Source organism: Pyrus communis, chromosome 7 (genome assembly GCF_963583255.1).
Source record: "Pyrus communis chromosome 7, drPyrComm1.1, whole genome shotgun sequence".
Taxonomy (NCBI): domain Eukaryota; kingdom Viridiplantae; phylum Streptophyta; class Magnoliopsida; order Rosales; family Rosaceae; genus Pyrus; species Pyrus communis.
The window spans coordinates 8,596,217-8,611,007 of record NC_084809.1 but is presented as its reverse complement, the minus strand read 5'-3'; the positions used below and the strand labels follow the sequence as shown (position 1 = coordinate 8,611,007).

Here is a 14,791-nt window from a genome sequence, read left to right as displayed (position 1 = left end):
ACCCTTTTGGTCAAAAAACATAGCCCTTTGGGCTTTGGTTCTTCTCGGACCAATCTAAAACCAAAACTTGGTTTTGGGTTTGTATGCCGCAAAGCCTGCTGCAAACCCTTTTCTCGACTCGCTCACCACACAAGCCCAATTAGGCTTCGGTGTTCCCGTATACCCACCGCATTGGAACCCTGCCCCCGCACGACACCTATCGTTCCCTGCAACTCGTAGCATAAGATCATTGCCCCTGCACGAGCCTTTTTTTTTTTTTTTTATCCAGCCCATAATCTTAGGCCAGCCACTTGAGCCTATCCCTTTTACCTTTCTTACCGTAGGGACTGTAGTCCTAAACAAAATCCAACCTAATATGGGCCTGGACCTCATAGCAGAGAATTTACTCAGCCCACTCGTGGGCTTAGGCCTTCTTTTGGGCCCCGAGTTTATTCACCTAATTATTTTAGGACCAATGAGTTTTATATTTTTTCATCGACACCTTAAATTTAGCCCGAAGTCCAAATAATTAATTCAATATAATTGTAGACATGAAGTTCTATTTGCATATTCTTGTTGCATATTTTTGTGTATATATTTGTGTTTGCCTGCAGGAACATATAAACCTAAAGTTTCTTAAAAACATGCATTGTTTGAAAACCTAAAGTTTTCACTTAAAAACATCAAAAGTTTTCATTTAAAAACATCACCCATGAAAAACCAAAGTTTTTTCATGCAAAATTAAACCAATACATGTCTATTAGAACCTGTATGTTCTACTCTTATGTGAATGGATTGATTTTTCTCCATGACACTAACCACGTCTTGTCCATCTATTTTATGACAGGAACATGTTGAATTTGAACAAACTCGACTTCACTGCTTTGGAGGTCTCTGGAAGGAACTACCTCAAGTGGGTCCAAGATGTGAAGCTCCACCTCACTGCAAAGAACTTGCATCTTGTCATCGAAGAAAAGACGGACAACCTTGTTGGCGAAGCTGAAAAAGCCGCTGCTATGATCTTCATCTGAAGACATATCCATGACGCCTTGCAAACTGAATATCTTGCTGAGGAGGATCCACATGCACTATGGGTCCCTTTGGCTGATCGTTTTAATCACCAAAATGACATATTCTTGCCTGAAGCAAGACACGACTAGCAGCATTTGCGCTTCCAAGACTTTAAGTCTGTGAATGAGTATAATTATGAAGTTCGTCGAATTTGATCACTTCTCAAGTTTTGTAATGAAACTTTGACCGAAGAGGATCTCCTGGAGAAGACATATTCGACCTTCTCCACTTCTAACAACAATATAGGGCTCAGAAGTTCACACTAAGTTTCCAGATTTGATCTCGGATTTGACCGAAGAGGATTAATTTCTATTTCTACAAAAAGCTAGGTAACTAGCTCAGCTGGAGATAATGAATCCTCCATATCCAGGCAGAGATATGGCTTGAATCTTCATAACCCATCAAATCCAAAGCTTCGAACTTTCAATAGTGAACAAAAATATGAATCAAAAGTTCAAAACCTAGAAAAAATATTGACCAAAATTCCAAGAAAAAAGGATTAAGATTGCATACAAAGACACCCTTTTGAAAAGAAAAAAAAAGCTTGAAAGACCTAAGAGTTGACCAATAAAAGCTTCAGGCTTCTAAGATGATGCCCCGAAATTCAGCAAGATATTTGAAGGAATATGGCACAAACCCGCTCTCTCTCTCTCTCTCTCTCTCTCTCTCTCGTTCTCTCTCTCTTCTCTGCAAGCGAAAAAGGGGGTGCTGTGCATCCAACTGGTCAGGGTAAACGGTTGACTCGACAAGTAATAAGACAAACTTTAAACACAACTGGATGTTCTTAATGACAAAATTTAACCTGTCAGCATACTCAGCAGCACCAAAAATTTTATATAATAATCAAGATTAATTTATGTTATCAGATAAAATTAAGAATAAAATAGTGATTAATCAAGATATTAAGGATTTTCCCTCCTCTTTCCTTTGGTTTATGGGGTGCAGGGAGGGGGGCACCCTGGGGTGGGTTGACTCCGCGTTCTCTTGACATGGGAACCTATCAGGAAGCATCAATCATTGCGGCGGCTGCAATTATTTGTGGTTGAAAAACAGCAACCATTGATACTACGGCTACTTTATTATGTTCTCACGTTGGATTCAGATGACGTTGGCTTTATTTTTTCTTTCTTGATAAGAGATTAGTTGGTTGTTTTGTTACACAGTCCATCATTTCAGGGGATAAAAAAGATTCACATAAATATTTCAGTTTTTTTAGATCTCTATAGTGCAATTCATCGGCGCTTGAAATCGAATACATAACGTAAGGTAAGAAATACAGATCTGGAATTCGTCCATAATCACTAGACAACCTCAGTGATGCGAAAAGACTCACAGAAATATTTCAGCTTTCCTAGATTTCTATCGTGCAATTCACCAGCGCCTGAAATCGAATACATAATGTACACTAAGAAATACAGATATGGAATTCGTCCCTAATCACTGAACAACCTCTGTGATGGTTGACGTTGGCTTTATTTTATTTACAACATTTTGGCATTCTTTTACTTGTCTATTTTGTTTGATCTTTGGCAGCTACGGTATAGTAGGCAAATGTATCAAGTCTAAGCCTACAATAAACATAGGGGTGTGCTATCCACACACTTCCTTTTACTTCTCACACACTCTTGTTAATTTCTGTCCATTGATCTTCTTCAATTCATCTGATCCGACGGTTAAAAACTAAAAATGTGCGGGAGAAGTAAAAAGGGGTGTGTGGATATCACACCCCTAAACATATGATGACGTAAGTAACTGAGCATTTAAGGCAGTTACTAATCTAGAGTGAGGATTCTCGTCGGCTCCTATTTATGAGGATTCGGGATTCTTAAATAACATTCGTTTATTGTATTTTGTGTGGTTAGAAATCATTATAAATTTTTTAATTTAAAATTAAATATAAATAGTACCTTACTAAAACTGACTCCACGATGTATGATAAACATATGTGATTGGAAGATATCTGGAATCCTCACAAAGGTATCTGGCGAGGATCCTCTCTAACTATTTTATTCTTATGTTTAGTTCACAACAACCGTAAAATATTGAATACTGACTTATTCAAATGACAAATTAAGATGATGTTGGTTCGAAATGATATTGAGCTTTTTTTTTTTGTGATTTTGTTAAGGTGCTTACTCATGCACTCGAGTTACAAAGTTTTATTTTTATTCTCCTTAACATCACGTGTAAAAAAAAAAAAAAAAATGAGAAACCTTATATTAGGAAATGTTGATAAAATTTTGATGTACACCAAGTATAATACAATACAATTAGTTAAAAATTTTAATATAATTTGTTTTTCAACTAATTATATTATAAATATTTGGTGCAAATGAAAATTTTCTCGAGTTTGAGGGTGTAGGATAAAGAGTGGGCCAGGGTGGATTTCCCTGTGCCTGGGGTGGCCTTTCATTGCAATTAACAATGAAATTCTACCTTCTTTATCTCCTTCTGCCTTTGCCGTCTCCAAGGGGATGCAAATTTTGCATGATTGGGGTTGTTTTATTTTGGTATGGAGCCTAATGGGGATAAAGTTTGGTCACTAAGGTTATCCTCATTTTGTTGGCTTCTTTTGTTTTCCTTATCCTTATCGTTTTTATTCGTTTTTGAGTAAGACTGTCTGACTAGGTCAACTCTCATACTGAATGATGCGTAGAATTAAATGTTGTTAAAATATAAGAGATTCAATGTTTTTGAACGACACTTTATAGATAATGCGGTCGGACTATCTTGCACAAGTTTTTCTCCTAAGATTGACATGCTAATTGATAAAGTTAATGTTGCATTTTCAATTTTGTGCGGGTAAGCAAGGGTGCCAATTGGTTCAAAAAGATAGTTTGTGTAACTGTTTTAACTCTCTCTCTCTCTCTCTCTCTCTGACCTTCACCACGTGACATGTCACTGCTTAAAGGATATCTCGGAGTAGATAAAACGTTTTTTATTTCCAATTTGTTGCAATAGTCCACTTGTAGTCCAACAAGTAGGGTTTGGCATTGCTACGGTTCAGAGAGAGAACCACCAAAATTTGGCCATGTCGTTCAATAAAAAGAGAACCATATGGCTTCCTCTTGACCAAGATTTTCACTTCAAGCTTGTTAGTGATATAAACTAATCTAAACTGTTAATCAAACCAAGAACATTTTCGCTTTCACCGATCTTCTGACAATAAAATCAAAGCTACGGTTCGGACGCGTTCATTTGTTCGCAGGAAAATGTTGGCAAATAAGAATTTCCTGGAGGAATACATGTCGGGAGATTTGGAACGATCAATGTGTTGACGGTACATTACACATCCTATAAAATGACAATAACTCATAAACATGGGCCTAAAACAGGGCAGTGCAAATCTGTAGGTTGATCAATAACCGCATCCGCCATACCCACCACTGCTAGGCCTTCTACGCGGCCAGCTTACGCCCATCTAGCAGCCTACAACATGCAGTTAGACTCATTAGTAATCACCGCTTACCCGGCGCCATTCCTACGCTTCTTCCTTGAAGTTGACTTAACTGGTTGGCCAACAGTCTGACTTAATGGCTCACTCACCTTTGCCCCTCCATTAATGGCAAGTAACCTAGTACCTTCTGATGGAGGCTTCTGGTGTGCAGTCTTGGAAGCCCAATGAAGCGGTGGTCCAACGTTGTGACTTGAAGGGTCACTCAAGTTGGCTGCTTTGTTTCCTTTCGTACAAGACCTCACTGCTCCATTAGCGGCAAGTATACTAGTACCTTGTGGTGGAGGCCTCTCATGTGGTCTGAGGTGTGTTTGGTGTGTCCCATGGCTCACAAGTGCAGACTGATGTGTTTGGTGTGCGTTATGGCTCATAAGTGATGTTCCATGCCCCTCACATGGTCTCAGAGATTTAGAAAGTTTATGGCCTGTGTTAAGTGTTGGTTTAGAGTGTGGTCGGAGGATGTGTTGGTCATGTGAGTTACCGCTGATAAGAAATTGCAAGTACGCTTGACTCTCCAGCACAGAAGTCGGTGACTCCACAGATTCCACAGGTAATGTGATCCCAGATAGACCATCAATAGATAGAGCACATGCGATAGCATAGACAGAGGCCCCAAGAGCAGGAGGCAAATCTTTCCTTGGATGCGTAACCTACAACAAAGTGAACAGAAACTCAGATTGGAAATCAACAAGGTTTCAGGATATAAATGAATTATTGTGAGGTACTGCAAATTGTGATGAAAAGTAAGCCGTAAAAGAATAATGAAGTACTTTGAATAAGATTGCTGTAGATAGGCGTTCTCTCAAGCAGTAAACTTGAGCAACATCAAGAGCTTTGGACCCAAAATGAAGCCAACAATCGACAATAACTTTGACTGATTTATCAGGAGACGACATAATTTTCTCCTCGTGTTGTCCACCTGACTTACGATCTATTTCCATTACATCTTCATCACTTCCATCCTCTATGTAATCCACATCACTCCCCTCGTCATTGTCATCATCATCATCGGCTGGAGCAACAGCAATTTCTGATGAAAGCAATAATAATGGAAGCGGCGCGACAACAGTGCAGTTCCGTATATTCATACCCCCATCCCCACGAGTTACCTCATCATAAACAATCAATGGACGTTCCCCAGGATTTGCCTTGCATGATAACTTAGTGTTAATGGAGTGGACGTGCAATTGAACTTTACCACCACTAGCAGTCTCTACAAAAGTTCGTTTCCCATTCTTGAGAGGAGGAAGCAATCTACCCACCATTGGATACAAACCGGCCACAAGAACAGCACGGAGTATACCTGGGTTCCGTGCATTCAAGCTACATCTTGATACATCCTCGGGAATAAACCCATGCCGACTTAGCTCCTTTTGGAGCTGCCCACGCATACCAGATAGCATGTGCATCGTGCTTGAAGACACAAAGTATCGAGAACAGAAACCTCTCTCTTCACCCCTTTCTTTTGCAGCCTTCCAGCAGTCAAATGCTGCAATGACTGCTAGCTGATCACTAAGGCCACCATACAATGAAGCAAGTTCGAATTTAGCAGCAGCAGCTCTCGTCCTTTCATCAGGTAACATTGGCAGGGCAAATGGATCCTTGTAGTCAGAAGCACATGCCAGAGTCAAAGCTGGGTCTAGACAGTTCATCAGTATTGCAAAGAAAAGCATCCTGCTTGTCAGTGGATGAACAGGTAGAGTGCCTAACTTCTCTCCAAGATCTGTAAGTTTCTCATCGAGCGACAGTGCCCCAATATCTTGAAGAACAGAAACTGCATTGCGTATGGTCTCTGCACGTGGGGGATCCAATGTCTTGTGCAAGAATTCTTCTATCTTGCATTCTGGGTCGAGTAACTTCACCTGTCAACCAGAACCAAAATCTCACAAAGCTTTAAGACATTACAAAGGGCTGGTTTGAGATTATGGTGCTTTTAAAAAAAAAGCATCTTGTTAAAAAATCTCGAACATCAATTGTATTTGGTAAAACAAAAAAAAAAAGTACTTTTTTAAAAAACTGATGTCAATGATAGTAGAAAAACAGAAGTAGGGTCTACCATGCTTCTGAAAAAAAAGTGTTTTTTTTTTTTTTAAGGCATAGTAATCAGTAGCCATTTAATGAAATTTTCAAATGGCAAGTATACCTCCACATATTTTACAAAATTACAAACATTGCCCCTACATTATTCTCTTTAACAATGATTATATCACATTAAATATCATATCCTTTTTAGTCATTTAACATATTCACATCAATTTGAATAGAAGTTTACCAAACACTCGGACACTATTTTTTGTTAAAAGCACTTTACAAGAAAAAAAAAAAAATTTACCAAACACTCAACAATTTTATTTTACAACTGTTTATTCTCACAACACAACAGAGTTCTTTTTAAAAGCAAAGCAATACCAGACCAGCCCCAAAAGCTCCTCTTATACAACAAAATCATACAAATTATAAATTTAAACAACACTTGTTCTCTTATCGCTTCGAATATTACTACGGCATATAATGCAATTCACTTTATATTAAGAATCAAGTTTCTGCAAGCAATTTGCGTGTTTAATACGAGCAGCATGCAAGAAAATAAAGAACAGAAGTGACTAAAACATAACTCAACAATTGCAAAACATCCCACCTACGTATGACACGCAGATACGCCTATCATTCTTATTTATGATCACACAACTCGTCATTTTACTAATTCTTTGGAAGTGGAATCTTTTTAGAAAGGGGGGTAGGAGGAAGGGAATAACAATTATGTGGAACTTTAACATGTCAACAATAGAACGATGCAACCATTTGGGCAGAAGTATTTTCTGTCATGATTCAAAGAGGTTCAAAAAATGAGCAGAAATGTTACCTGAAGACAGAGCTCCTCAATTGGCATTCTCTTAATCTCAGGCTCCTGAAAGTTTGGCAATGAAGCTTCTCGAAGTCTAGAATAGAGATGATAACAGATTCCAGGCTGGCAACGGCCTGCTCGGCCCTCTCGCTGCTTGGCATTTGCCTTTGACACCCAAGAAGATTGAAGAGTTGATACATTACTATAAGGATCATAATTTCTTTCTTTCATCCGACCAGTGTCTATAACATAAACAACATCATCTATGGTGATGGCAGTTTCAGCCATATTAGTTGAAAGAACAATTTTACGGCAACCGTGAGGGGGGCGTTTGAAGACCTTCTTTTGCTCAAAAGATGGAACCATCGAATGTAGAGCTATTATCAGAAACCTTGAAGAATCTCTGAAATGTGGATTCATAAGTAATCTCTCCCGGGTTTTATTTATATCGTCCCACCCTGGAAGGAAAACAAGGATGGCTCCATCTTTTGAATCATTACAAATTTTTTTTAATAATTGCTCTATAAGAACCACATCAATATTTTCAGGATTGAAATATTGGTGATATTTATCAAGTAACAGTTGTTCTTTCATCGAGTTAGAAAGAGAATTTTCTATATGCTCTTTCAATATCTCAGCAATTTCTCGCTGGTTTTCCCGTTCAGCCAACTCCAATGCGGTTGTTCCATCCTTGGCCTGTAAATGGCAGTCTGCAGCAAAAGATAAAAGCATGCAAACATATGCAGTTCTACCCTTTCCAGCAAACACCATTAACGGTGTAAGTCCGGTTAAAGAATGCTGGTAATTAAAGACTTTGTGTGTTCCTTCAGTAGAAAGCAATTCTAGAAGGCGATCAAACTCATCATTAGACCAAGCCAAATCAATAGCTTCATCTAAAGCAAGCTTATCTTCCTCGGTTAAGTCAGGGTCTTCAGTTTGTAAACCTACTACAGTGTTATCAATGTGATTACGTTCTGCAGATTTCAGGATAGAAAGTACATCCTCTAAATAGAAACTTTTAACCTGAAAAAAAGATAGTAAAGATATTAAAACAAAGAAGCACAAGATCAACATATTAACAAACCACAGTATTTTTTCAGACAAATGACAAGTCACTATCTGAGGAAGAGATTTTACAGGATAGGTGAACCCAGGAACACGGATAATTGGGCAGCCACCAAAATATTTTGAAAATCGTTCGGCATCAACAGTCGCACTCATTAATATCTGTTAGGTTAAGAATTATAGGAAAGATACCGTGGATCACCAGTTAATATAAGTTCCTAAAAAAAGAGAAACGTACAAATATTGGTGAGAATCACCAAAACAGAAGACATATTTGAACTAACCAGATGTAGATGAGGGTGTGAAGAAAGCATGTCTCTGCACATAAACCACACAGAAAAAAATAATAAATAAAGAAAAATCGGAATAGAAAGTTTCAGATTGATAAACTTTGCAAGAGTTATGTGCATTCTAGAGTTAATGTCCACCAGTAATGAATTACAATACACAGTAGCACTTCGCTCAAACATTTCTCCACTTGACTATTTGATAGTATTATTGCTACTCATACTTGGCTTTTCCCAAATTTAAGTTACTCTAATTTGAGCTCTTAAGCAAACCAAAAGCATGTAGACATCGAGGTTAATTAACAAAAGCAAACAACTCAATGGTGATAAATCGATATGTTGTAGAGATACCTGATAATTGCTAGCATCAAATCAGCGTAGCGATCCCTTTCATGAATTTCATCCTACAGAATGAACACCAGTCATTGTAATTGCAATCCACAATAACACAAACAAGGAAGCATATATGAGAGCACATGTTTAAACTGGTATCGATAAAATTAGTTCAACAGCATATGCCTAATACAAATGAATGAATGCACATATCAACCTTCCAGCCCTATAATCTAATTACTAGAATCTGTTCCTAGGTTCCAGAAAGAAATTAAAAAATCCACATGAAGAAAGTACAGTACCACTATAATGTGAGTTATGTCAGCAAGATTATGCTCGGTTTCTTTGTTTGAGGCATCTGCTTTTGATCTATCAGCACCTCTGGAAACTAGCATCCTCAATAAAATTCCATTTGTGCAGAAAACAATTGATGAGTGCCTCCCAGCTTTACTTTCCAACCGTATCTAACATTGCCAAAAGTACACAGGTTAATTAGTCACAAGTTATAAGTAGTTCGAAAATCATATTAGACAAGATAGATAAGACTTGGAATCTAATAGACCCTATGCATACTTCCACACAGAAATGTATAATCACAAGGAATATAACCTTCCCTGGTTTGATATAAACCCCAAGAATATATTTAATACCAAATAACAGATAATGACACAACCAACTAACTTTACATGTTGACAATCAGACCAACCAAAAACACCCAACAAATGTGTTCACAACAAGTTCTGCCCTCTAATTTCCAATGAAAAGATTAATTTGTTCAAACTCTCCAGATTACTGACTAATGACTTGCAAAACTCAGGAGTATCTTCTTCCCTAGGGACAGTCATGTCTAGTAGATATACCTAAACTGAATACGAGGCCGCTAACAATACAACTTGCCTTCTAACAACAATGTAAGACAAAATGGTCATTCATAAGATAAAAGACAAACTACACATTAAAACAACTCATGAATAGCATTACCTTGTATCCAATATCCTCTCCGACATTTTCTCCTCTTTCCTGAGAGACTCTCTCAGCAACTGGACACCAAAATACAAAGAATTGAACTTTTTTTTTTGTTTACAATGAGAAGAGAAAGGGATATTAAAAAAAAAGAACCTAAAAGTTCTGTATGCAGAAAAAATAGTCTCAAGTGTCAACCTGAAGTGGCTGAGATACGTCGAGGTTGAGTACACACTATTTTACATGCCTCACCCTTGCCCCACATGTGGTCCAAAATAAATTGTGGGACCTGAACCACATTTTAAACAAACACACCGTCAAATATAATCACAGAAAGTAATGATAGTAAGTACCTTCATAAAAATATCAATGCTACGGTATATTAAGCAGAAAAAACTAGTGCGCAGCGTAAAGGTAACATCAAAGAAATGTTAAAAGCATGTCATATACATCTTCACATGACTGATAAACACAAGGTAACTACTAAAGCTTATCATAGAAACAGATTAATCCAATGAGTATAAGAACCTGATCAAGATTTTAACTCCCAATTCCCAATGATGACATTATTATTGCACTTTTGAAAACGCACATCCACAAACATTGTTTTAAGTCTAGATACTCCATCTCTCCTTTTTTGAAATGCTATTCACTAAATAAACATTCAAAATCTTGATGAATTTTTACTCCGGATGGGGACATGCACTGGGCTTAGTTTTGCAAAGTAAAAGTACCAATTTTGCCACGGGAGCAGGTTTTGTAAGAGTTCACATCAACCAAAATATGTCATAAGTGTAGGCACTCATCTCCATGCAATTTACTAGGTGTTCCTTGATCCCAAAACACCCAACAGAGACGTCTTCCCTTTATCCAACAAACTCTACTTGTATGTATCAGATTGTCATGTAACCTTAGAATTTATTAGCCATAATATTAGAAGTGTGAGTTCAGAAGTATCTAGGCTGTAAGATTAAAAGGGAGCCTGTTTTAATCCTATTGTAATCCTAACTACATATCGTAAACTTGTCCTACTCAATTCAAGACCTTTTTAGATTAGAAATCTCCTCATAGTTCTAACAAGCAACCCCTACTGACTTACATTTTTTTGTCATCACTATGACTCATCTAGACAAACACCAAGACATTTCTTTTTTGATAGTAATTTTATTTTAACCACTGAATTGAAGGCTCGGGACAATTAGCCAACATGTACCATTCACCAAGACTTATATTCAACTTAGTCCCCTAATAATCAGAGTATACACCTAAAACCTAACAAACCACAACTTTTATACGCAATCAGTATTTCTTAAAACAATATTGGTAGTTCCATGAAAGGAAAAGTTAGTAATCATATAAGAAAAAACCATTCAAAGTTGGTCAACCAAAAATGAAATACGAATAGATAGGGTTGATGCTAAATATCAAACAAGCAACACCCCTCGTATTAAAACATCAAGCTTTCAAAAGCAATAGGTTCACTACCCAATTAATGTTAGCATGATCCTCCATATTCATTTAACATATATTAAAAGTTCAGGAATTAACTTCCACCCTAGTACCCTACCATGTCATACAAGTAGTATCAACCAAATCTCCTTTAGCAGTCACTAATAAATGAGGCAATTCCCACACCACCAAAAAAAGGTTTGATCAATGTGCCCCTTGATGAGACACAATGCCTAGATTGTGTCAAAGTTCAATTCAATCACCCAAAAATTAATTATAGTCTTTTGCAGAATCAGGCAAACAATTAAATATGGGTGGTGCTATCCACACACCCATTTTTACTTCTCACACACCTTTCTCAATTTTTGGCCATCGGATCGAATGAATTATAGAAGATCAATGGACAAAAATTAACAAGAGTGTGTGGAAGGTGAAATGTGGTGTGTGAATAGCACTATCCTTTAATATTTGCCAGATTCAGGTTTAACATTAAATATATGTGTGTGTTCGATGTAGCTTACTGTACCATATATGAGAATTCAGGTGCCTTGTCTTTCCACCTATCATGCATCAGTGTCTAAGCATTAAACCCACAGCTGTGTATGCCGACTATCTCCTTATCTATAAATTTACAAGTTCATAATTATACTTCTAACAGTGTTGTTCATGTTCCTTAAGTGTTCTAAATCAGCTAATCCTGCCTCCAAATTCATGACTGAATATAAATCTCGCTATTATATGATCAGCTTACCAACCAAATAGGGTTTTCTTGCAAGACCAGTACATGCACTCCACAAATATCATAAGATACTAAAACATCCTTACTTATCAAGCTTAATGTTGCTTTTCTTATCTTTCATTTTTTTTTCAATCTTTCCCACTCACTGATTGATTTCAACAAAATTCCTACTAAAAAGTAAATGAACAAATGAAGCTCTAAAACAACTAAACACTTCATTGCATATCATTGCTAAAACACAGATAAATTTGTGAGAAAATGATATGAAATGAAATTCCTTTGAAACAGAGGTTCAAGACACACTGTGATAAATATACCATAAAGAAGAAAAAGCAAAGAAATCGTAACCTGTGTTGTCTTTCCGCACCCAGTCTCACCAGATATAAGAATTACCTGTTTTCAAACATAGAACAAACATTAAGCCCCAAAACCTATGTAAGAAATACATTCAAGTCGAATGAAGGTTCAATAATGTAGGCAAAACAGGGATTCTAGTACCCAGTAACAAACCCAATCATGTTCGGGAAAGGTAACATCACATATCTAACTTAAACTAGGGAGTGCCAAAATAATATCATACTTAATGTGATCAGATCATAACTAATAACTTTTATTTTTTTTTCAAATTGCTAATAATTTTTAAAGCACCAAGTATGTGATTTTTTTTAAAATTAACCTGGTGAGATTCAACTGTCGATGTAATGACATCCTTGTAGGACATGATTGGAAGCTTGGACTTGTCTTCAAAAATCTGCATGCATAAAGCCACAAATACCTTGTCATGCTGAGACTACTATTTTGAAAATATGACTTAAAATTTGTGTAGAATGATACTATGGGTATAACATCAGTGAGCTCAGAAATACCTTTCTCAAGTTAGCATTATTCTTTAATTTAGAAGCAAGTGATTCCACTTTCTTTGCAATTTCTTCCTTGTTCATCAAAGGCTTGCGAAACGTTTTGTCCCTCTTCCGCTGGGCACTCTCATTCTTATCGCTACTTTTCCCAGACAATTCTAAGTCCTCCACTTCATCACCAGGTGGGTAACGTACGAACAAGTCACTTAATACTTCTTTTGTGCCTTCGGAAAATGTCAAGGAACTGAGACTTGGTACATCAGTGTTCTTCTTTCTAATTTTGGAAACAGAGATACACCGGTGTTCCCCTTTCCTATACAGAGTTCAGGTTCATTATCAGTAAAACAAGTAGAAAAGGGCCAAAAGGCTGACTGTGCAGATGGGGTTTTCTTTCAGTTTCGAAAATATGGGAACATGTAAGCTTCTCTCAAATTGAAATAAACCACATTTTGTCACAATCACAAGGGGCATAACTACAAGCACACTCACCCTTTACTCTTCGATTTCATACACCATCTCCTGCATTGTTCATGCACGAATGCCCGTTCGAAGCTCGAGAGACCGGCCTCGAATGTGTAAACTGCAATCAGATTCCCATATTATTCAAAAAGTAAATAAAAAAACATTCATACAAACATCAAAAGCACCCTAATTTTCAAAAAATAAAACAAAATCAATAACTGGGTATTTTCGAATCACAAAAGCCCACCAAGAAACGGAAGCGAACACGGATTAAAATGCAATCAATTGCAAAAATTGATTAGCACACAGTTTAACCCAGGAACTTTAAATTAATAAAAATTAAAACTTTACCTTCATCAGTTGAAGCGTTGAACCGCTCGAGTGCGTCTAGTAATCGGTTCTTTGTGGGTTCATCAACTTTAGTATGTTTCTTCTTCCTCGCCATCTCTCTCCCTTCCTTCGGCTCCGGCCCTCTTCTTTTTTGCTTCTTTGTTCGTTAAATTCCGAATCTGGGTCTGAGTTTTGGCACCCACAGAAATGCAAGGGCTCGAGGAAGAAGAAGAAGATTGATAGAGAGAGACGGGAGGAGAGAAAGAAAGAGAGAGAGTCGGCGGAGTTGTGGAAGGTTGGGGTATCGGCGTCTGGCTCTGCCCTGAATAGTTGGCGACTGCTGCTGGTTGCGAATGGTGGTGTTTTGAGTTGGGCTGTGTGTTTCGCAAGTTAGTAGTGTTTTGGCCCTTCTTCGGCAGATGCTTTTTTTATGCTTTGATTTACATGAGCGGTGGGGGCGCCGCTTACACTTTATTTTTGGCTATGACTTTAGCTTAACTGCTTTCCACCGAAGTTTTAAGTTTAAATCTCGTTATTTACATGTATTTAAGCATTCTGATGAAAAAATGTATTTAAAAAGAAAAATTGTAAACTAATTTCTCCACATGTGTTATTCTATGTGCAAATATGTTTTTCACAATGTTTATATTGATTTCGATGAATGAATCTCATCAAGCGTATAGCTGAAATTCATGACTCGCATTGTGAAGGTCATATTGTGATTTATTACTAAGGTTTCTCATGTTAAAGTTTCATAGGTCACCCAGCCCATTACTAATTAAGTTAGATTTCTGATGTAGGACTTTATATTATTCAATAGATTCAATACGAAGATTTGTCAACTAATATATAATAGGACAATTATAATAGTTAAGCATTAATGTCGTCATTTATGTGAGTCGAACTTGAAATCTTAGAAGATAAGAAAGAACACATACTCAACTTAAAAAGGTAGTT

The 14,791-nt window shown here is 37.2% G+C and overlaps 1 protein-coding gene across 1 annotated transcript; it reads right to left on the bottom strand.

Moving 5' to 3' along the window:
* Positions 1-4,189: 4,189 nt before the first annotated feature.
* On the bottom strand, positions 4,190-14,233 carry LOC137739122 (DExH-box ATP-dependent RNA helicase DExH6-like). Its single transcript, XM_068478616.1, has 14 exons — positions 13,856-14,233; positions 13,532-13,622; positions 13,052-13,355; positions 12,862-12,936; positions 12,534-12,578; positions 10,196-10,286; positions 10,016-10,074; positions 9,337-9,498; positions 9,053-9,105; positions 8,699-8,732; positions 8,487-8,576; positions 7,368-8,372; positions 5,275-6,366; positions 4,190-5,154 (listed from the first exon to the last, which is right to left on the bottom strand). The coding sequence occupies exons 1-14, from the start codon at positions 13,947-13,949 to the stop codon at positions 4,516-4,518; spliced, it is 3,834 nt and encodes a 1,277-aa protein (XP_068334717.1). The 5' UTR covers positions 13,950-14,233; the 3' UTR covers positions 4,190-4,515.
* Between the last annotated feature and the right edge of the window lie 558 nt (positions 14,234-14,791).